The sequence below is a fragment of the Anomaloglossus baeobatrachus genome, chromosome 6 (genome assembly GCF_048569485.1).
Source record: "Anomaloglossus baeobatrachus isolate aAnoBae1 chromosome 6, aAnoBae1.hap1, whole genome shotgun sequence".
Classification (NCBI taxonomy): Eukaryota; Metazoa; Chordata; class Amphibia; order Anura; family Aromobatidae; genus Anomaloglossus; species Anomaloglossus baeobatrachus.
In genome coordinates, this window is record NC_134358.1 from 90628120 (window position 1) to 90651652 (window position 23533).

General features: G+C 44.4%; 1 protein-coding gene across 1 annotated transcript in view; it reads right to left on the minus strand.

Annotated features, from left to right (window-relative positions):
* Nucleotides 1-23533, minus strand: part of NECAB1 (N-terminal EF-hand calcium binding protein 1) — a 355641-nt gene that overhangs the window by 141102 nt on the left and 191006 nt on the right. The window contains exon 5 of the mRNA XM_075353101.1: nt 8550-8647. Within this exon, the coding sequence (XP_075209216.1) occupies nt 8550-8647 (98 nt within the window). The remainder of the gene's footprint in view (nt 1-8549; nt 8648-23533) is intronic.

A 23533-nucleotide genomic window follows, 5' to 3' on the forward strand; every position in this document is an offset into this window, starting at 1 on the left:
TATGCGGAAGGAAGGAGGTGGGCGGGATGTTACGTCCCGCTCATCTCCGCCCCTCCGCTGCTATTGGGTGGCGGTTCAGTGACGCTTCAGTGGCGTCGCTGTGACGCCGCACGGACCGCCCCCTTAGAAAGGAGGTGGTTCGCCCGTCACAGCGACGTCGCCGGACAGGTAAGTATGTGTGACGGCTCTGGGCGATGTTGTGCGGCACGGGCAGCGATTTGCCCGTGTCGCGCAACAGATGGGGGCGGGTACCCACACTAGCGATATCGGGACCGATATCGCAGTGTGTAAAGTAGCCTTTACTGTATGTAAACAAGGGTGTATAAAAAAGGGTGGCCTCTTTAGGAAATAAACAAACCGCTCTATGAGACAGACAACAAACTCAACCTATCTTTGTATTGCATCTAATTATCCACGTCCCTAGAAGTGGCCACTTCCTCTAAAATGTTTTTCTGGCTGCATCCCCATTGACTTGTTTTTTAAACAATGAGATGGATGAGCGAACTTACTTTTTACCTCTCCTTATGCAACTGTAAGATGGCAACCAGCTACATTGTGAATGGCTAGTAGGTATCCCGGTGATGGTCATCTGGAATGTAAACTTGGAATGTCTACTCTGGCACTTGTAGTGCCTGCCACTAGCTTTGTTAAGGAGTTCAAGGGCCAGGTTTACGGATAGCTAGAGAGATGGGTGGGTCTGGCTATCCACATATCTCCACCCATGGGTGTGTCTCATATGCTTTATTTTATAACTGTAATTTTTATTGAATTCTATAAAGTTCAACAGATTATATCAAGTAACAAGACCAATACAATCGTATACGATAAAGTATATCAATACAAGAAGAAAACATTGAAGCTTATCCATAAAACTTTAGACTCTAGTGGTTCCTGAACTAACTGAATATTATTGCAAGAATTATAGACTTGTGATGTTAAATGACAACAGGGCCTTAATACATCTTTCTCTTAAACAGTTAACCTTATAGATATCAAACAAAAAATTGACAAACAAAGACAGAAAACTGACAAATTAGGGATAAAGAATGGAAGGGGGGGGACAAAGTCTGAGGAAAACCGAATTGTATTGGGCCCAAAAATAATCCCAGGGAGCCCAGGAACATTCAAAACGATAAACTGCAGCATTCAGCAGTGCCGTCAAATATTGTGCTGTCAGAAATTCTGGGTAGTAAGCCCCGATAGGGGTTTCATATACACTGTGTGCAGAATTATTAGGCAAATGAGTATTTTGATCACATGATACTTTTATACATGTTGTCCTACTCCAAGCTGTATAGGCTGAGAGCCAACTACCAATTAAGTAAATCAGGTGATGTGCATCTCTGTAATGAGGAGGGGTGTGGTGTAATGACATCAAGACCCTATATAAGGTGTGCTTAATTATTAGGAAACTTCCTTTCCTTTGGCAAAATGGGTCAGAAGAGAGATTTGATGGGCTCTGAAAAGTCCAAAATTGTGAGATGTCTTGCAGAGGGATGCAGCAGTCTTGAAATTGCCAAACTTTTTATGCGTGATCACCGAACAATCAAGCGTTTCATGGCAAATAGCCAACAGGGTCGCAAAAAGCGTTTGGGAAAAAAAGACGCAAAATAACTGCCCATGAATTTAAGAAAATCAAGCGTGAAGCTGCCAAGATGCCATTTGCCACCAGTTGGGCCATATTTCAGAGCTGCAATGTTACTGGAGTATCAAAAAGCACAAGGTATGCCATACTCGGTGACATGGCGACGGTAAGGAAGGCTGAAAACGACCACCTTTGAACAAGAAACATAAGATAAAACGTCAAGACTGGGCCAAGAAATATCTTAAGACTGATTTTTCAAAGGTTTTATGGACTGATGAAATGAGAGTGACTCTTGATGGGCCAGATGGAGGGGCCACAGGCTGGATCAGTAAAGTGCAGAGAGCTCCACTCCGACTCAGACGCCAGCAAGGTGGAGGTGGGGTACTGGTTTGGGCTGGGATCATCAAAGATGAACTTGTGGGACCTTTTTGGGTTGACGATGGAGCGTAGCTCAACTCCCAGACCTACTGCCAGTTTCTGGAAGACAACATCAAGCAGTGGTACAGGAAGAAGTTGGTATCGTTCAAGAAAAACATGATTTTCATGCAGGACAATGCTCCATCACATGCATCCAACTACTCCACAGCGTGGCTGGCCAGTAAAAGTCTAAACAATGAAAAAATAATGACATGGCCCCCTTGTTCACCTAATCTGAACCCCATAGAGAACCTCTGGTCCTCATAAAATGTGAGAGGTACAGGGAGGGAAAACAGTACACCTCTCGGAACAGTGTCTGGGAGGCTGTGGTGGCTGCTGCACGCAATGTTGATCGTAAACAGATCAAGCAACTGACAGAATCTATGGATGGTAGGCTGTTGAGTGTCATCATAAAAAAATGTGTCTACAGTCATGGCCAAAAGTTTTGAGAATGACACCAAAATTATATTTTCACATGATCTGTTGCCCTCTGGTTTTTAATTGTGTTTGTCTGATGTTTACATCACATATAGAAATATAATTGCAATCATATTATGAGTACCAAAAGGTTATATTGACAGTTAGAATGAGTTAATATTTGCAGTGTTGACCCTTCTTCTTCAGGACCTCTGAAATTCTCCCTGGCATGCTCTCAATCAACTTCTGGACCAAATCCTGACTGATAGCTGTCCATTCTTGCATAAGCAATGCTTGCATTTTGCCAGAATTTGTTGGTTTTTGTTTGTCCACCCGTCTCTTGATGATTGCCCACAAGTTCTCAATGGGATTAAGATCTGGGGAGTTTCCAGGCCATGGACCCAAAATCTCTATGTTTTGTTCCATGAGCCATTTAGTGATCACCTTTGCTTTATGGCAAGGTGCTCCATCATGCTGGAAAAGGCATTGTTGGGCGCCAAACTGCTCTTGGACAGTTGGGAGAAGTTGCTCTTGGAGGACATTCTGGTACCATTCTTTATTCATGGCTGTGTTTTTAGGCAAGACTGTGAGTGAGCCAATTCCCTTGGCTGAGAAGCAACCCCACACATGAATCGTTTCAGGATGCTTAACAGTTGGCATGAGACAAGACTGGTGGTAGCGCTCACCTCTTCTTCTCCTAATAAGCTGTTTTCCAGATGTCCCAAACAATCGAAAAGGGGATTCATCTGAGAAAATGACTTTACCCCAGTCCTCAGCAGTCCACTCCCTGTACCTTTTGCAGAATATCAGTCGGTCCCTGATGTTTTTTCTGGAGAGAAGTGGCTTCTTTGCTGCCCTCCTTGAAACCAGGCCTTGCACAAGCAGTCTCCGCCTCACAGTGCGTGCAGAAGAACTCACACCAGCCTGCTGCCATTGCTGAGCTAGCTCGGCACTGCTGGTAGTCCGATCCCACAGCTGAAACAGTTTTAAGATACGGTCCTGGCGTTTTCTGGTCCTACTTGGGTGCCCTGGAGCCCTTTTGGCAACAATGGAAGCTCTCTCCTTGAAGTTCTTGATGATGCGATAGATTGTTGACTGAGGTGCAATCTTTGTAGCTGCGATATTCTTCCCTGTTAGGCCATTTTTGTGCAGAGCAATGATGGCTGCACGTGTTTCTTTAGAGATAACCATGGTTAACTGAAGAGAAACAATGATACCAAGCACCAGCCTCCTTTTAAAGTGTCCAGTGGTGTCATTCTTACTTAATCATGACTGATTGATCTCCAGCCCTGTCCTCATCAACACCCACACCTGTGTTAATGGAACAATCACTAAAACAATGTTAGCTGCTCCTTTTAAGGCAGGAATGCAATGATGTTGAAATGTGTTTTGGGGGTTAAAGTTCATTTTCTTAGCCAATATTGACTTTGCATGTAATTGCTGTTAAGCTGATCACTCTTTATGACATTCTGGAGTATATGCAAATTGCCATAGAAAAACGTAAGCAGTAGACTTTGTAAAAATTAATATTTGTAGCATTCTCAAATCTTTTGGCCATGACTGTATATTGGTCACTAATTTTTTGGGGTTTTGTTTTTGCATGTCAGAAATATTTATTTCTAAATTTTGTGCAGTTATATTGGTTTATCTGGTGAAAATAAACAAGTAAGATGGGAATATATTTGGTTTTTATTAAGTTGCCTAATAATTCTGCACAGTAATAGTTACCTGCACAAACAGATATCATCCTAAGATAGCCAAATCTAAAAAAAACCCACACCAACTTCCAAACATATTAAGCTTTGATATTTATGAGTCTTTTGGCTTGATTGAGAACATAGTTGTTGATCAATAATAAAAAAAATCTTCTAAAATACAACTTGCGTAATAATTCTGCACACAGTGTATTTTAATGAGACTGTTTGTTTGGCACATGACAGTCTGTTAGAAGGAACCTCTGGGAGATGTGCTCTGTACTGACAAAAGTCAGTATGTGTGGGGGCTGCCAAACGTCCTGAAAAGTAACCTGTGCGGGCATACCGCGATTGTAACGTACTGTAATCCGTGTTTATGTATACTGTCCGGGTTCAGTGGGATGGTTGAGTAGTGTATCGAACCTGTGTGGGCATACCACGACGGTAACGGACTGATATCCGTGTTTATATATACTGGCCGGGGTCAGTGGGATTTTGCTAGTGAAGTGTATTTGAACCTTTGCGGGTGAATTGCGAATGTTGAGGCCCTGAAATCTGTCTGTTGTTGTGAAATGTGATGTATGTATGGGTAAATAAACTGTTTGATTTTTTAATGCAATTGTTTCCTCCGTGCTACCTCGCTTCACAAGCCAAGTGAGTAGCCCCCATCACTTTCAGTGAATAAACTGTCACACTGTCAGAGATGAAAATCCCCTTTTGATTTTTTTCTTGGAAAGCAACATAAATTAAAGGGAACCTGTCACCAGATTTTTGAGGTATAAACCAAAATTAGCACCTTAAGCAGTGCCTGTGCTGCATTCCATAATGCATTTTATCCCCTGATGTCTCCTGTGTCTTTCACATACCTGGGCTAAAGCTTGCACCTGCGCAGAGACCTCACCAGTTTGCGCATGCGCACCTATGTAGTCAGCAGAGCAAAGTGCACCTGCACGAGCCGGAATTTCTGTACGCAGGCACGAGGTTTTGCCCGGCGATGTGGATGGCGCAGGAAGCGTCATCCAAGTCAATCATCACAAGAGGACGGCAATCAGTGCAGAGAGGAGAGACAGGAGCCGCAACCAAGGATACCCATCGGCCCGGACCCAAAGATTTACATACAGCATAGGAGATTTTCAAAAGGTATTTGAGGGGTGTACAGGGGGAGTCAGGGGATAAAATGCACCTTTATAGAATGCAGCACAAGCACTGATTAAGGAACTAGTTTTGGTTTATACCTCTAAAATCTGGTGACAGCTTCCCTTTAACAAAGGAGTGCAACCTTTGTTACCTTAGGTTGTGTTTGTCTTTATAACGTATCACTGAATCTATGTAACAAACATGCAAACCATAAGGAAGACTAAATCTGATGGATGGGTCAAGTACAACATGATTGTTGCTATTTTCTTTTTTACTATAAGCAGTTTTATTATCTTCCTCGGAGCCGGCAGGATATTTGCGGTATCAGGTTATCAGCTCTGTAGAGGCTCCTCTATAATTAACGTCTGATTTACTTTGCAGAACTGTTTCCTACTTTGTAATTATAAGACTACTCCAAGATGAGTTATTTTTAGGGGGGAAATTGAATACATTTAAATGAATACTTTGCAATTCTCTGTAGACAATGAAGGATTGAATGGGAGAACAAAACAAGCTTTGCTGCAAAAGGTAGAAACCACTGACTTAACACTTCTCAATGACATTCTTAGTTTGCACAGTGTGAAGCGTTCATACTTGGTTTTGCTTTATATACTGATGTCAGGAGATGGCAGATAAAACTTGACAATTCTATGTTAAGATATAAAGATGGTATTTAATTGACTCTTCGTAGACAGGCCTGACAGGGTGGACTCGTCAATGCCATTATATTAATCCTTTGAGAATGCAGCCAATTTCTGGTTTTGCATTTTCCCTTTTTTCTCTCCAAGAGCCATAACTTTTTTATTTTTCTGTCGATGTAGCCATACGAGAGCTTGTTTTGGTGGAATGAGATGTCGTTTAGCTTAAGGGGGTTGTCCATTTTTGGCATGAAAGTGTGCAGTCACTCTATGTGACTGCAGACTTGTGAATCCTCACAGTGCGCACAGTGCACTCTATCAGGACTCTCCGGTGCTGGCAACCAAAACGAGCATTCATGTGACCGCAAGTATGCGCTATGCAAACTCCCAGCCACATTCCAATAGAAGTGTGTTGCTTTGCTCAATACATATAGTGGATTGAGCAAAGACACATAATGAGTTGAAAGCACTCATATAGCATGCACCAGCGTGCTCAGCACTGTAGAATCCTGACAGTGCGCATAGGGTGCACTGTGAGGATTCACAAGGTTGTAGTCACAGAGTGACTGTAGACTTTTGTACCAAATCTGGACAACCTGTTTTACACGATCCATTTTAAGTAGATTATGTGCAGAAAAATGGGAAAAAATTCAGTGTGGTGAAGTTGTGAATAGAGATGAGCAGACCCATGGAAGTTCGGTTTGGCGGATTCACCCCGACCTTAGATAAAGTCTGAAGTAAGGTAGATAAAAAGTCCAGCTCACCCATCCATCATGGAACCGTGCAATGGAAAGCAACTGTGAATAAGGATTTGAAAAACCGAAACGCGTTTGTTTGTGGGTGAAGGATTTTCCTCCTATTATTGCTTTTTCCTGTTTTTATGGAATGAAAGCCCTATTTTAAAAATTTCTAAATAAAGACGGATTTTGTGGAGACTTGTTCTGGACCTTCCGTCATTTTAGAAAAAGTTTGGTTTGGGACTCAGACTTGACCTGAACCCCAATGGAAGTCACTAATTGGGCAGTTCAGATCTCCATCCACATGGAGACAGCCATAAACAGATCACTTCTGAGGGAGGGTGGGCAGGGTTTTTCCATTTTTTTTGTTTGGTAAACACTACATCTGATCATGCTGTTGTTACCCCCAGTGCGAGCAGCAAGGCAATGTGATGGCCGACCATGCAGGGCTTCCAATAGCCCCCGGTCACCAGTGTTTACTGATGATGTGACTGAAGACAGAAGAGGCCGGATGAATTCTGAAGTGTAAAAGTGTTATGACTCCTCCGCTTTGTGAGTGACTGTTTTGCTGCACTATGCAGTCAGGGCCATGCTGAGCTGTCAGTTTGAGTGACAGATCAGTCGTCCAATCTAGTGCTGGGGCATGATGATCTGTAGTTATGTGATTGACAGCTCAGCCATCCAGTCTTTGACTGGGTGATGCTGGGATTCCTCAGGTGTTCTTAATTTTTTGTGATTGCTCAGCTATTTAGCTGAGTAGTTAGGCCCAGATCACTGCCAGTCATAGGTTATGCTTTGCCTTATATTCCTGTGCTCTGTTTGTTGATCTATTGCTGCCTGACCTTAGACCTTGTTCTGACCATCTGTTTGTCTAGCCCCTTTGCTCTGATCCACTATGTTCCTGGTAATCTGACCTAGGACTGTGATCTGACTACGCCTTTGACTTTTCCTTTACTACGTGCTCTCTTGGTAAATGAACCCGAACTGTTTGACTACCCTGCCTCACTAGTGTCACAACAAGGTGATACTTTCTGCTCAGATTCAACCCAATGCAGAAAGGTTGTTTGGACGGTGCTTCACAGTACAGATGAACAATGACCCAATACATGCTGCGAAAGCAACACAAGAATGTTTCTAAGGCAAAGAAGTGGAATATTCTGTAATGGCCAAGGCAATCATGCAAAAAACAGCAGCACCGACCTTCTTTCTCAAGATTCGCTATTTTGTGTAAACCAATTGCCGGCATGTAGCTAGTCCCATCACTGCTTGAAAATTTGCAATATAAAAAAAGAGCAATATACACATTCAATTTTGCTTTATGCTTACTTATAAGCATAATTAAATGTGTATATTGCTGTTTTTTCATCTGGCCAAGTCAATCCCCAGATCTCAACCCCATTAAGCTGTATTTCTCACATGCTTAAAACAAAACTTTAAGCCAGAAATATCTACAAATGAGCAACAACTGAAGTCAACAGCAATAAAGGCTGGCAAAGCATCAAAAAGAAGGAAACCCAATGTTTGGTGACATCCATGGCTTCCAGACTGCAGGCAGTCAATGCCTATAAAGGATTCTCTATAAAGTATTAAAAATGAACATTTTATTAATGGTAAAGTTACTTTGTCCACATGTGGTTACTTTAAGGAAGGAGGTGGATTAATTTGGAAATGCAGAGACAATAAACCACGTTCTTAATCCTGATTCTGTATCCTTTATTGATTGGCAGCGCAGATTCACTCAATTATCCATTAATATTCACTCCACTGTCCAGTTTGTTGGACGCTTCAGCAGATTACCACCATTGTTTCACCTTAAACCAAGTACGGTATATAAAACCTTATTGCGCTTTCCCTTACACTAATATATAATCTATTAATATATATGATTATTTACTGTGTAGATTGTTATATATTAGTTCCTTACTTGTTTTGTTTTGTCCATAGCCTTTAATATTGAGAGGTTGAGGTCCTCCAATGCTGCAAGGACACTTTCATATTCTCCCAAGTGCTGAGAAAAATAGTCTGAAAATAAGGAGAAAGAATAAGATGTTACAAATATGCAGTATGTGTATCCGACACGCCGCCTCAAAGCATCAACTAAAGAATACTTTGATAGGCCAAGTAGGACCAGCTCCAGGATTATGTGGAGCCTTGGGTGAAATAGTGCTACTGGGCCCCCCTTTGCTTTAGATTTGTCCTCCTTGCCTTCAAAGACCTATACCATGTTTATACAGCTAGTGATAGAGTTGTATGGGGCTTTTTTTTTTACGATCTGTAGTTTTTATTGGTACCATTTTGGGCCCTATATGATAGTCTGAAATCTCCAAAAAAATTTAGAGGGAGATCAATGTTTATTGCATGGGTCAAACATTACAATATATTACATTTATTCGGACAATTATGCACACAGTGATACCAGATACAGTATGATAATTTTAATATTATTTACTCTTATTAATAGTCTGGGAAAAGTGATTTGATTTAAAAAAAAAAAAAATATATATATATATATATATATATATATATATATATATATATATATATATGCAGGGTGGTCCAAAAGTAGGTGGACAGTATGTGTCATAGGGTTATCAATCAAACATGGTGTAAAGTAAAACTGACTCAGTTGCCCTTAGCAACCAATCAGATTACACTTTTCATTCTTCACAGACTCTTTGGAAATGAAAGTTGGAATCTGATTGGTTGCTAAAGGCAACTGAGTCAGTTTCACTTTACACCATATTTGATAACCCTATTACACATACTGTCCACCCACTTTTGGACCACCCTGTATATTTATTTATATATATATATATATATACTAGCTGTACTACCCGGCTTCTCCCGGGTTAATAACTGCTGTTAACAAAATAGAATGTATTAACAAAAATTCTGCACACAAAAACCACAAAACAAATAGATAGAAATGTAATTATTAAAAGGCAAAAACTAAGCTAATAGAAGCATTTCACATTCACATTTTCCTGTCAAAACAGTCTACGACGTTCCCTGGGTCACATGAGGTGTCTGTGTAAATTTCGTGATTGTAAATGCGATGGTGCTTATACACTTTTCGTTTCACTTTTTGCCCATTATGTAGATAGGGGCAAAATTGATTGGTAAATTGGAACGCACGGGGTTAAAATTTCGCCTCACAACATAGCCTATGACGCTCTCGGGGTCCAGACGTGTGAGTGTGCAAAATTTTGACACCCGCACCGCAGCAGAAATAAAGATGAGATTCTTTGGGTGCAAACAACGGGCCACAGACAGCATAAGGGACTATGCCTTAAACTTGCAGGAGGCCCTGAAAGCAGTTAAACAGGTGGACCCAGAGAGTGTAAGTGAAGAAGACAAACTCCTAACTGAGCAGTTCATAGAGGGGCTCCTGTCAGATGCCCACAGGACCCAGCTGCGTATCATGGTCCTGCAGAACCCTGCTCTGGACTTTGCAAAGTTTAAGGACCAGGCCATCCAAATACTGAGAGAATCTACACCGAATGACACAGTACCCCTCCGGCCTCTTGCTATCACGTACCCAGGGGTGGTGCCTGCAACACGAGCCGCTGCAGGGGCTGAGGCGCAGTCCCTGGATAAGGAACCCACTGCAGAGCTCAGACAGCAGGTCCAGGAGCTGACCAAGACTGTAGCTGCCCTTGCCAAGACTGTGCAGTCTCTACAAGTGACCCCATCGCCTGCAAGAATCGAGTTGGCCTCCAGCCCAGATGACGTCCCATGGATGCGACAGAGGAGGATTCCGCCGACCCGATGAAAAGATACAGACCGGTATGATTCAACGGGACAACCGATCTGCCGCCGCTGCAGTCAGGCGGGCCATATTGCAAGACACTGTCCTTTAAATGGGCCGAGCCTGGGGCCAGGAGCCAACCCCCAGGTGTAAGGAAGCCCGGCTCAACCCCCAGGCGCAGCAAGTATGTGGGAGGACGCCCGGTCCTTCCTATTGTGCTAGATGGGATCCCTTTGAATGCCCTCCTGGATACGGGGTCCCAGGTAACAACCATCCCTTATAAACTGTACAAAAGATATTGGGCTGATTCAGACATTGACCATGGCCCAGATGATGATTTAACAATTGTGGCCAGTAATGGTCAGCCTTTACCTCAAATTGGGTATAAAGAAGTAACCATTAAAGTGGGGCGGGTAGAATTGCCATGTCAGGGGATGATAATTGTAGATATTGATCGCAAAGAATCTGACCCACTGCTAACCATTGGTACAAATGTGATAGAAAATTGTATTGCCGAAGTGATAATTTTGTTACAACAGGCGTCTGAAACTGCCAGCTCCGGGCAGCAGCGTGCCCTACAGAGGGAGATCAGAGCCCTGATGAGGAGGCAGCAGGTAGAGCTGGCCGGAGGAGAAATTGGCAGTGTGAGGGTAAGTGACCCCCTCCCCATTGCAATACCCCCAAGAAGTGAAATGTTGATATGGTGTCGGGCAGCAATAGGCCTCAAGGGTCAGGATTACCATGCCTTGGTAGAACCGGTGTATTCAGACAGTAGGCCTGGAGTCCTAATAGCCAGAGGGGTAGCAGACGTCCGCAAGGGGAGAGTGCCCGTCCGTGTCCTGAATTGTGGGGAGGAGGAAGCCAAATTGCCCCGGTACGCCACTGTAGCAAAACTGTACACTGTCAGTAACAATACCATCAAAGCAGTGGAACCCTTGATCCCGTCCAACCAGGCAGAAGACAATGGCTCCAAGGGGCAGCTGGAAGACTGGTGCCAAAAATTACATGTGGGCACCGACTCCACCCCCTCACACCAAAAGCATGGGGTTTACCGGGTGGTACAGGAGTACGAGCGGGTCTTCAGCAAACACCCCCTAGATTTTGGGCAGGTAAAAGGGGTTAAACATCAAATCCCCACGGGTGATCATCATCCCATTAAAGAGAGATACCGCCCTGTACCCCCAGCACAGTATCAGCGTGCCAAAGAAATGTTACGGGAAATGAAGGAGGCTGGGGTTATCAGAGATAGTTGTAGCCCCTGGGCAGCTCCACTAGTGCTCGTAAAGAAAAAAGATGGTACAATGAGAATGTGCGTAGATTACAGACAAATTAACCGCATTACACATAAAGATGCTTATCCACTACCCAGAATAGAGGAGTCACTAACAGCCTTAAAGTCAGCTAACTATTTCTCCACCTTGGATCTCACCAGTGGGTATTGGCAGGTTCCCGTGGCAGAGGCGGACAAGGAGAAGACTGCATTCACGACGCCAATGGGCCTCTGCGAGTTCAACTGTATGCTATTCGGGCTCTGCAACGCCCCAGGGACATTCCAAAGGTTGATGGAGTGCTGCTTGGGCCACCACAACTTTGAAACCGTGCTGTTGTACCTGGATGACATCATAGTCTACTCCAAGACTTATGAAGACCACCTGAGGCACTTAGCAGAAGTGTTTGAGTCCTTGTCGGAATATGGCTGGAAGATAAAGCCGTCCAAATGTCACCTCTTGAAGCCAAAGGTACAGTACCTGGGTCATGTGGTCAGCGCAGAAGGTGTGGCACCTGATCCGGAGAAAGTCACCGTAATCAAGGACTGGCCAAGACCCACCACGGTAAAGGAGTTGCGGCAGTTCCTTGGGCTGGTGGGCTACTACCGAAGGTTCATTGATGGTTTCACAAAGATAGCAGCGCCCCTTCAAGATCTCCTGGTGGGCCAGCCAAAGCAGGCTAAGAAGCAGAGCCCTCCATTTGAATGGAGCAGCCAAATAGAAACATCCTTTGTCCGGCTGAAAGGGGCTCTCACGGGAGAAGAAATTCTGGCCTACCCTGACTACAGCCAGCCGTTTGTACTGTACCCAGACGCCAGCAACGTGGGCCTGGGAGCAGTTCTGTCCCAGGTGCAGGGAGGCAGAGAGAAGGTGATAGCTTACGCCAGTAGGAAGCTTCGGCCCACAGAAAGGAACCCAGAAAACTACAGTTCCTTCAAGCTAGAGTTCCTCGCTATTGTTTGGGCAGTGACTGAACGCTTCTAGCACTATCTGGCATCGGCCAAGTTCACCATCTTCACGGACAACAATCCGTTGACACATCTGGCAACAGCCAAGTTAGGTGCGTTGGAACAGCTGTCTAACTTTGACTTTACCATCAAGTACCGAGCTGGCAAGAAGAATAACAATGCTGATGCGCTGTCCAGAATGCCTCACTTACCCGAGTCTGGAGAAGACCTGGATGAACTCGAAGAGATAGAGTTACCGGCTTTCCATCACCAAGGTGTTTCCCAGTGTGAGCATGCTGTAGGAGTCAAGCGCTCGAGCCAGCACGAGGTCTCGGTCAACCCATTCCTCCACCATAATTGGGAAGAGACACAGAACGGTGACCCGGCCGTGCGATTGGTCAAAGAAAAGCTAGCACAAGCTGAGACCCATCTTGGCCCAGATGCTCCAGAAGAAGCCCAGCAGCTGTGGAAGGAGAGGGGACGGCTGTTCACATACCAAGGCAAGCTCTGCAAGAGATATGTCAACTGGCGAACGAATGAACTTGTCTGGCAGATAGTGGTCCCACAGAGGGATGCTCCAATGGTCCTAGCAGCTTACCATGATAACGCAGGACACTTCGGGTGGAAGAAGTTGGAGACCCTACTCCGTGATCGGTTCTACTGGGTGCACATGAGAAAGACAGTCGAGAAGTGGTGCCGAGACTGTGGTCCGTGTAACCTGAGGCGGAAAGATGATGCCAGCCAGAGGTCTCCCCTACAGCCAATTGTCACGAAGCAGCCCCTGGAGTTGGTGGCCCTGGACCACGTGAAGTTAACACCAAGCCGGTCAGGCTATGTGTACGCCCTTACCATTGTGGACCATTACTCTCGTTTCCTGGTAGTAGTGCCTGTGAAGGACCAGACAGCCAGAACAGCAGCTAGAGCATTTCAGGCATACTTTTGTCGACCTCACGGTTACCCTGAAAAGGTACTGACTGATCAAGGTCCTGCATTCGAGGCAGAAGTGTTCCAAGAGTTCTGTAACATGTACGGTTGTAAGAAAATCAGTACCACACCGTACCACCCCCAAACCAATGGATTGTGCGAGAAGATGAACCATGTGGTTATTGATATGCTCAAGACTCTTCCTCTGGAAGAAAGAAACCAATGGCCAGAGAAGTTACCAGATCTGGTAGACCTGTACAACCATATCCCAGTAAATTCGACCAACTGCAGCCCTGCTTACCTGATGCGAGCAAGACCTGGCAAGTTACCTGTAGACTTTGAGATGGGGACTGTGTCACCTGTAGCGGTTCAGGAGATAGAAGATTGGGATACAGAGCGACAACAGCAGTACCGCAATGTCCAGGAATGCGTAGAAAGGAGCCTGTCCCAAGCAAGAACGAGACAAGAGCAGCATTACAATCAAACAGCTCCAGCAACTCCCTTAGCACCTGGAGAACAGGTCCTCAAGAAAAAGCGGAGGGCGCATAAATTAGATGATCAGTGGGAGAATGAACCCTACACCATTATCCCCTCCAACTTTGACAATAGTAAGGTATGCCTCATAAGCAAAGATGAAGGCAAGACCTATCAAGCAGTTTCTCAAGACCGCCTGAAAGCGTGCCCCGAACAATGCAGAACCCAAAAAGAAGTAGAAGAAGTACAAGAAAGTCCCCAAAGTCCAGAAAAAGAGGAAGAGATGATCCAAACAATTCTTGGAAAATTCCCCAAAACTTGGACCCGAATAAACAATGCCATAGTGGTACCAGTGTTGATGTTCCCGCAGTTGGTCGAGCCAGAAACAGAAGAGGTTCCAGATCCACCTAAAGAACCGTTCACTCCAACACGAGATGACACGCCAGCAGTGGAACAGGAGAATCAACCCCCTGTCAGTGGTGAACCTGTCATACCCTTGGCGACTCTCAGACCACGTAGGCAATCATCACGCATACCTATCAGGGTTAGGCCTACCTGTAGTGCTGAGGTAGAAGACACACCAAGTAGTCAGGGGCAGACACCAGAGCTACGCAGGTCCCAACGCAGCACTCGGGGACAGCCCCCTCCAAGGTATAGAGAGTAAAAAGAAAGAGTACTTATTAGAATGTAAATAGTTATGTGAAATGTCTGTAATGTTGTGTATAAAATGGGTTTTTTTTGGTTGAGAAAATGGACAATTGGGCCACTGGACTATGGGTGGCCAACACCTAGCTGTACATAGTTAGCACCAGTGTGCTCAGCAACCCCTGAAGAAAAACCCGTCCGGCGTGCATAGAGTGGGGTCATCAATGCTCTGACGCACGCCCAGAGCCTACGTTGGGGGTTTTATCGCGGCGGGTCCCCCATGGAGCAGTGTAATGGACACTCGGCAGGGAGCCACACTGGACTCTTATAGTTGTTTAAGGTTGTAACATGTACGTCTTGTTTTGTTTTCTACAGTCCGGGAATACTGAATTTAACTAAGGGGGAGTGTGGCGCCCCAGGACCTGGTCGCCACAACAGCATTGCCCTCCCAAAGGGTTAATGCTGAGCCTGGAGGTAATTGGGAGGTCCATTGGCCAGCAAGTTTAACATCCAACGCAGTTCTCCCTCCTGCCAGCAGGGGGAGCTCTGAACCTGGAATTCCAGGGAGCATTCCTTAAGTCTGACCTGAGGGAGGAAGTAGTGTTCAGTCTGTAGAGAGAAGTGAAAGGAAGCAGACGCAGAGTGTGCTGTCCTGTGGATCTGGGGCCTGGAGCTGGAACATCTTGGCCCAAGGAAGCAGGGGTAGCAGAGAGGCAGAGAAGAGACTCGGACATCGGAGTCTTTGGCCGCCAGGGCTTAAAATACTCCCTGGTAGCCGAATCCGAAGGGCAGGAGAGCTGCAAGCACCTGGCCCATAAACAGCCCGAAGGTACAGCTGCAGCATCGGGGCCCGGTGTGGACTCCAGCAGAGAAGCACCAGAGAGGGCCTGCGCAGCCTACCACAGAGGGAAAGGGACGTACCACCGGTCCCAGCAGCAAAGAGGGCCATTGCTGGATCCAGAGAAGCAGGGTCCTATCGTAGTAAAGAAAGGAACAGGAGTAGGCCTCATACTCAGCTGGCCAGAAAGATCACCCCAAGTACTTCCAGGCCGACCGGATCCCCTTCACCACCTGTGACGGTCTCCCAGCATTGGACTGTTCCTAAAGTAAAAGAGGAGAAGGTAAAGAGACTGTTGTTTGTGCCTGGTTCTTTCATTGCCTGTCGGCCCTGCACCATAGACTTTCACGAGCACTTAAAGTGTCCCTGGGGCTCCGCTCCACCTGTGGGGAGCAGTACCACCATTGCTGCCGTATCATCACCCCGGAGGCCTCACACAGCAGCGGCGGCTTAATAGCCGCAGACCACAGGTGGCGTCACGAAACAAATACTTTAATTGCTCCCAAGTCACCAGCCATATTAAACTGACACCCACCAGGGCCACAGAGTCGGGCCCCGCCACCACTGACGTCCCCCGGACTAGTCCGGCCCGGCACCGGGTGTCCCATAGCCCTGGGGTGGGCGAGTCACAGTCATATGAAAAAGTTTGGGCACCCCTATTAATGTTAACCTTTTTTCTTTATAACAATTTGGGTTTTTGCAACAGCTATTTCAGTTTCATATATCTAATAACTGATGGACTGAGTAATATTTCTGGATTGAAATGAGGTTTATTGTACTAACAGAAAATTTGCAATCCGCATTTAAACAAAATTTGACCGGTGCAAAAGTATGGACACCCTAATCAATTTCTTGATTTGAACACTCCTAACTAACAGAGTCGCCTGAGGAATGCAAAAGCACATTTGGACAAGCCAGTTACATTTTGGAAGAAGGTCCTGTGGACTGATGAAACAAAGATTGAGTTGTTTGGTCATACAAAAAGGCGTTATGCATGGAGGCAAAAAACACGGCATTCCAAGAAAAGCACTTGCTACCCACAGTAAAATTTGGTGGAGGTTCCATCATGCTTTGGGGCTGTGTGGCCAATGCCGGCACTGGGAATCTTGTTAAGTTGAGGGTCGCATGGATTCAACTCAGTATCAGCAGATTCTTGACAATAATGTGCAAGAATCAGTGACGAAGTTGAAGTTACGCAGAGGTTGGATATTTCAGCAAGACAATGATCCAAAACACCGCTCCAAATCTACTCCTCCATGCAGAGGAACAATTACAATGTTCTGGAATGGCCATCCCAGTCCCCAGACCTGAATATCATTGAACATCTGTGGGATGATTTGAAGCGTGCTGTCCATGCTCGGCGACCATCAAACTTAACTGTTTAGTACTAAGGAGTTTGGGTGCACAGCAATATATATAAACTTATAGTATTAATGGGGTGCTGCCACAAGCAGTATTAACAACATCTGAAGAGGAAGAGAAAAAGTACTGCATAAGCGGGAAGCACACCCAACTATCATATAAATAAATAGAATTTTATTGAATTGCATAAACAATTAAAACATACTTAAAAACATATACCCACACCAGGGTCTCTCCATAAATCACAGCAGTATTATAAATGGAATGTTCGCTGTGGTCCGTATCCCAGGGTCTCTACTGCTTGCAGCTGATACATGTAGACGGGTTACTACTGGTCTGTATGTTTGGTTAGGGCCACTTTGTATTTTCAGCCTCCTTCTATGCTTGAGATCCTTTTACCTTAGGAGGTTATGGGTTGTGGCTGGCTCCAACAGATATGCTGATTGCTCTTACTCTATTTATAGTTGATTGTATGGAATGTTGTAAACTATGGTGATTTTGCATGTTTATTGACCACAGCGAACATTCCATTTATAATACTGCTGTGATTTATGGAGAGACCCTGGTGTGGGTATATGTTTTTAAGTATGTTTTAATTGTTTATGCAATTCAATAAAATTCTATTTATTTATATGATAGTTGGGTGTGCTTCCCGGTTATGCAGTACTTTTTCTCTTCCCCTTCACACCAAACTTAACTGAACTGGAATAGTTTTGTAAACAGGAATGGTCAAATATACCTTCATCCAGGATCCAGGAACTCAGTAAAAGCTACAGGAAGCGACTAGAGGCTGTTATTTTTGCAAAAGGAGGATCTACAAAATATTAATGTCACTTTTATGTTGAGGTGCCCATACTTTTGCACCGGTCAAATTTTGTTTAAATGCGGATTGCACATTTTCTGTTAGTACAATAAACCTCATTTCAATCCAGAAATATTACTCAGTCCATCAGTTATTAGATATATGAAACTGAAATAGCTGTTGCAAAAACCCAAATTGTTATAAAGAAAAAAGGTTAACATTAATAGGGGTGCCCAAACTTTTTCATGTGACTGTATATTAGATATATATACACACACACACACACACACATACACACATATACACACACACACATACACACACAGTCATGGCCAAAAATGTTGGCGCCCTTATTTATTTTGTTCCAGAACCAGAAAATCATTACGGAAAATCATTACGTATGTTTTGTTATACACATGCTTCTTTCCTTTGTGTGAATTGGAACAACACCAATAGAAAAAAAACACAGAGAAAAAAATGTGATTAGGACATAATTTCACTCGAAACTCCAAAAATGTGCCAGACAAAATTGTTTGCACTCTCAACTTAATATTTGGTTGCACACTCTTTGGAATTATTAATAATAATAATAATAATAATAATAATAATAATAATAATAATAATAATAAAAAATCCACTGCTTCCTGCAACCATCAGCAACCTTCTTACTCCTCTGATCTGGAATTTTGGACCACTCATCTTCTGCAAACTGCTCCAATTCTCTCATATTTTAAGGCGTCTTCTCCCAACAGCAGTTTTAAGATCTCTCCACAGGGGTTCAATAAGATTTAGATCCGGACTCATTGCTGCCACCTCAGACCTCTCCAGGGTTTTGTTTCCATCCATTTCATGGTGCTTCCTAAAGTATGTTTAGGGTCATTGTCCTGCTAGGTGATCTATTACCCAGAATGCAAATTCAGCTTTCTATCACTGGACACAATTAATACACTCAGTGTCAGAGGCAGAAATACACCCCCAAAACATCTGGAACCTTCACCATATTTGACTGTAGGTACTGTGTTCTTTTCTTAGTAGCCCACATTCTGTTTTCAGTAAAAAGTAAAATGATGTCCTTTACCAAAAACCTCTATCTTGGTTTCATCTGTCGACAAGACGCTTTTCCAGAAGGATTTTTGGCTTACTCACGTACATTTTGGCAAACTGCAATTTAGCTTTTTTATATCACTGTGTCAGCAGTGGGGTCCTCCGGGGTCCCTCCATAGCATTTCATTTCATTCAAATGTGATCGGATAGTTCATTCTGACATAACCGTACCCTGATCCTGGAGGACAGCCTGAATTCCTTTAAAACTTGATTGGGGCTGCTTATTCACCATCTGGACCATTCTGCATTGCAACCGTTCATCGATTATTCTCTGCCGTCCACATTCAGGCAGTTAGCTACAGTGCCATGGATAATAAACATCTTAATTGTGTTGCGCACAGTGGACAAAGGAACAAGAAGATCTCTGGAGATGGACTTGTAACCTTGAGATTGTTAATATTTTTCAACAATTTTGGTTCTAAAGTCCTCAGACAGTTCTCTTCTTTCTCTGTTCTCCATGCATAATATGGCACTCACAGACACATAATGCAAAGATTGAGTAAACTTCTCCCCTTTTTATCTGGTTTTAAGTGTAATTTTCTTATTGCCCACACTCATTATTTGCCACAGGAGAGTTTGAACGAGAATCACGTTTTCGTAAACAAAAATGTTTATGCACAATTTTGTAAAGGTGCCAACAATTTTGTCATGCCCATTTTTGGGGTTTTGTGTAAAATTATGTCCAAATTGTCTCTTTTTCTATTTTTTTGTTATTTCAACTCACACAAAGGGAACTAAATGTGTATGGCAAAACATGTGTAATTGCAATATTTTTTTTTTTTTGAGAAATACTTCATTTTCTGGACTTGTTTAAAACCATTGTTCTCGGGAATACATTACCCCGTGTAAACAGAACACGTGCTGCCAAGATCAATGACAGTCTATTACTGATCACTCTCAATACATGGGAAATGTTTAACAATTCTGATGGTCAAAACCAACCTTAAGAATTAGGCAAAAGTAGACAGAATCGATAAATGCCAGAACCAGAATGTTCCCTTAAAGTGTTCTTTTTGTATTACATACATTATTAATAATTGCTACTGAGCCACAAAGTAGCAAAAATAGATCTTTAGTGCTTGAAGATTAGCTCCCTCTTGCCAATTTGGTTAGGCCGTATAGCACTTCTGATTTCGGCTGCCAAGTCTGGAGAGCTCTTGGAAGACATTACATTGTATTTTAAAAGTTCTGCTTCCTTTCAATCTGAAAAGCAATTACACACTTGCACAATACAACTAAAAATAAGTATTCCCTCTTTATAGAATGCACAGTATTAGGTTGTCGGTTCCTTTTGTTTTCCAAATAACTTGTATTGCGTTCACCTCTAAATGATTTATTAAGCAATATCCAAATGAAAAATGTCATAAAGTGAGCAAATCTATGACCATTTCTTGATAATAGTAAGAAGACCAATGTGTAAAGAGGAGTTGCATGTGTCTTCCCAAATTATACAATCTTGACACATATTTGTCTAATAGAACGAGAGATGGGACCTATCCAGAGACTGGAAAGCGTGCTAGGATGTGTTCATAACACTCAACCTTGAAGGTAAAGTTCCCACCTCTGCATTCAATAACCCTCTGAGTGTAATGGTCATTGTCTACATGACACAACTTAATGTTGGTATGATCTTAATAAGGTGGGTCAAACATTACCAGTGTGGTAAGCCCTAGATTCGACTGAGTAGGCTATTTGCATATTTAGATACCCAGAGGCACGCTCCACAAAATGAAACAGAGATGGAGAAGGATTTGTAGATTCATGCTAGTTTTGCCTAAGGTGCTAATCACTATAGTATATTAAAATGGATGCCGTTTTGTTACCCTGATAGAAATCTATCCTATAATGTTAATAGGACTGGTTCTTCTGAGCATGTGCAGAATGAAACTTTATTGCTGAGACCTAGAGGTAATCTCCAAGTTACAGCAGCCAATCAGCTTTAAGATAGGCAGGATGGACAGCACTGTGAACAGCCTCTTCTTACTTCAGCAGCTCTGGTATCTCCAGTATTAGATGATTAAGGCAAGGTGGACAGCAATGTGCGGAGCCTCTCCTTACCTCACCAGTATCGCCAGTATTAGAGCAATAAGGCATGGTGGACAGCAGTGTGAGCAGCCTCTTCTTACATCACAATTCCTAGTATCTCCAGTATTAGATCAGAAAGACAGGATAGATAGCAGTGTGAGCAGCCTCTTCTTACCTCAGCACTCTTGATATCTCCAGTACTGGATGAGAAAGCCAGGGTGAACAGCAATGTGAACAGCCTCTTCTTACCTCACCACCCCTGGCATATCCAGTAGTAGATCAGATAGATTCAGATAGATAGGGTAGACAGCAGTGTGAGCAGCCTCTTCTTACCTCAGCAGCCCTGGTTTCAGCAACATTAGATCATATCTACCTTATGTACATATGAGATGAGGTGGTGGAGCTTCCTATTGCACATGCTCACAGGCATCGGTACTACTACACATTTTAGTCAATGTTACAAGACAGAGGGCATTTTAATGCCCTGTAGTGCTTACTTCACTAAATTAAAAGTGTGTGAATTTGTAATTAAAGGTACTTAGGTACTTTTCTTCTAATTTTTGTGCAATCCTTTTAAATGTCCCACATGATCATTTAGAGCGGAATAATGGGTTTACAGTCCGGAACACATTAAACAGTACCGCTTACCAACGAGACTCAGTTGAGATATCAGAAACTATAGGATGTGCTTTATTTTTTGAAAAATCATGATGGTAATTTCATGATTCCAGGCCATGTGAGAGGTATCATTTATAATACTGGTCTGAATTGGAACTGTCGCGGTCGGAGGAGGGGACGCTGCGCTCTCCCACTGCTCGGGTCCGGCCGCTGCTGCTGCTGCGGCTGCCGCTGCTGCTCGGTGGTGGATCGAGCGGTGGGCCAGATCACGGGGACTCGAGCGGCGCTCCTCGCCCGTGAGTGAAAAGGGGAGATTGATTGGATGGTGGGGTATTTGATGATTGTCCGTGACGCCACCCACGGTTGTGGTGATATTGGTGACACCACCGCTGCTCTGGACGGGGATCCCGGGAGCGGTGACAGGGAGCAGCTTTGTTGTTATTTCTCCCCTCCGTGGGTAGGGGGTTGGTTGTCCCGGGGCCCGGTGATGGGGAAGGGATGGATGTCAGGTGGGTTACGGGGCCTGGAGAGGTGCAGGGTCGCGGGGCCAGCGCTGTGCCGCACGGCACGGTGGTACTCACTCAGCCAATGATGAGGACACAGTTCTCGGTAAAACACACGGCTGGATGGACGGCTCCCACAGACGCTGCGGTGTTGTTTTCTCCCGGCAGGTTGATGGTGACTGCCATTCCCTGCACCTATGTACGGTAGATGGTTCCAATGGGTTCCCACCGGTAACCCGCTCCCCAGCTTGGATATGAGCCGGAGGAGCCCCTTTTTGCCCGCAGGCTCTGGCCCTGAGAAACGGTTGCCTTGGCGGTGGCGGTGTCTCCCTCACTTGGTTGGACTGTTGCCTTCTGTCGGGACTTGGCTGTTGGGAAACCCAGGAGGTTCCCTTCACTAACGAATTCGGCAAATTCACGGCGACTCCTAGCCTTGCCGGGGTCCGTAAGCCCCTGCCAGATGGTGCTGGCCTCTCTTTGCGTACCAGTCCGGTACCGCCGGGCCACCGCCCGTCCACGGTCCTTACGGTAGACTCCAATCAGCCACTCCTTCAGACGGTCACCACCGTCTGCCAACCTTGCTGCTCTGTCCGGACCACACACACGGACCAACTTCAGGCTGCTTAGCTGTCACTTTTCTCCTCTCTCACTACTTTTCCTCCTTCCACTTTCACTACCAACACTGGTCTGCCTGGTTTTCCCGCCTCCAGGACTGTGAACTCCTCGGTGGGCGGGGCCAACCGCCTGGCCCACCCCCTGGTGTGAACATCAGCCCCTGGAGGAAGGCAACAAGGGTTTTGTGTCTGACTTCGGTGTGCCTGCTGGGAGTGTGGGGTGTGTTGGTGTTGTTCTCTGTGGCCCCTGGCTTGTCCAGGGCGCCACAGAACAAATAGATTTTAGAGCCTCAAAAGACCCCTGGTAGTAAATACAACAGGAGCCAATGCAGAAACATCTCGTCAATACAAGCATCTTAATTCTGGTAAAAAACATGTTTTCATATATGTATATAAGAAAATATGGGCACCTTCTTCACATAAAGGTAATTCTGTTACATTGGGATTGATCAGTAGCATACAAACTATTGTGTGAATAAAACGATATCTGTGATGAGATGTCAAACATGCTGTGCATGCAGGACATCCACAAATACAGCGGGGCTTGAAAGTTTGTTTACCCTTCAAAATTTTCCATATCTCTGCAAAAATGTGACCATGAACATATGAGATATTCGAATAATGTTATAAATATCCAAATGCCTCTTGGTAGGGAAAAGGTTCCCCGCCCCTGGTCAACGGTATTGCCTTCTAATACTGTCACTCAATCTAACTAGTCTCACTCTTCTTGCCTGAGGCTTGAAACATCATCAGGAAAATAAACAAGGAGGCCTCATTGTAAGTCCAAATCTGTATATAGAGGTTATAGGGTGAAAGCTGAAGTTCCTCCTCAAGTTTTTTGTTGAGATGATGGTCTCAGAGAAATGTTATACTTAATTATTATTATTTCCCCAATGTGCCTGCCAATCATATGCACCTATTCTAAGAACACTTGTTCGAAACGTATCCGGTGGTGCTTCACGACTGTCTTATGCTCATATAATCCACTTTTGAAGATGTCAGTTTTAAATTTTTCATGAAAGAATTGGATTTTATT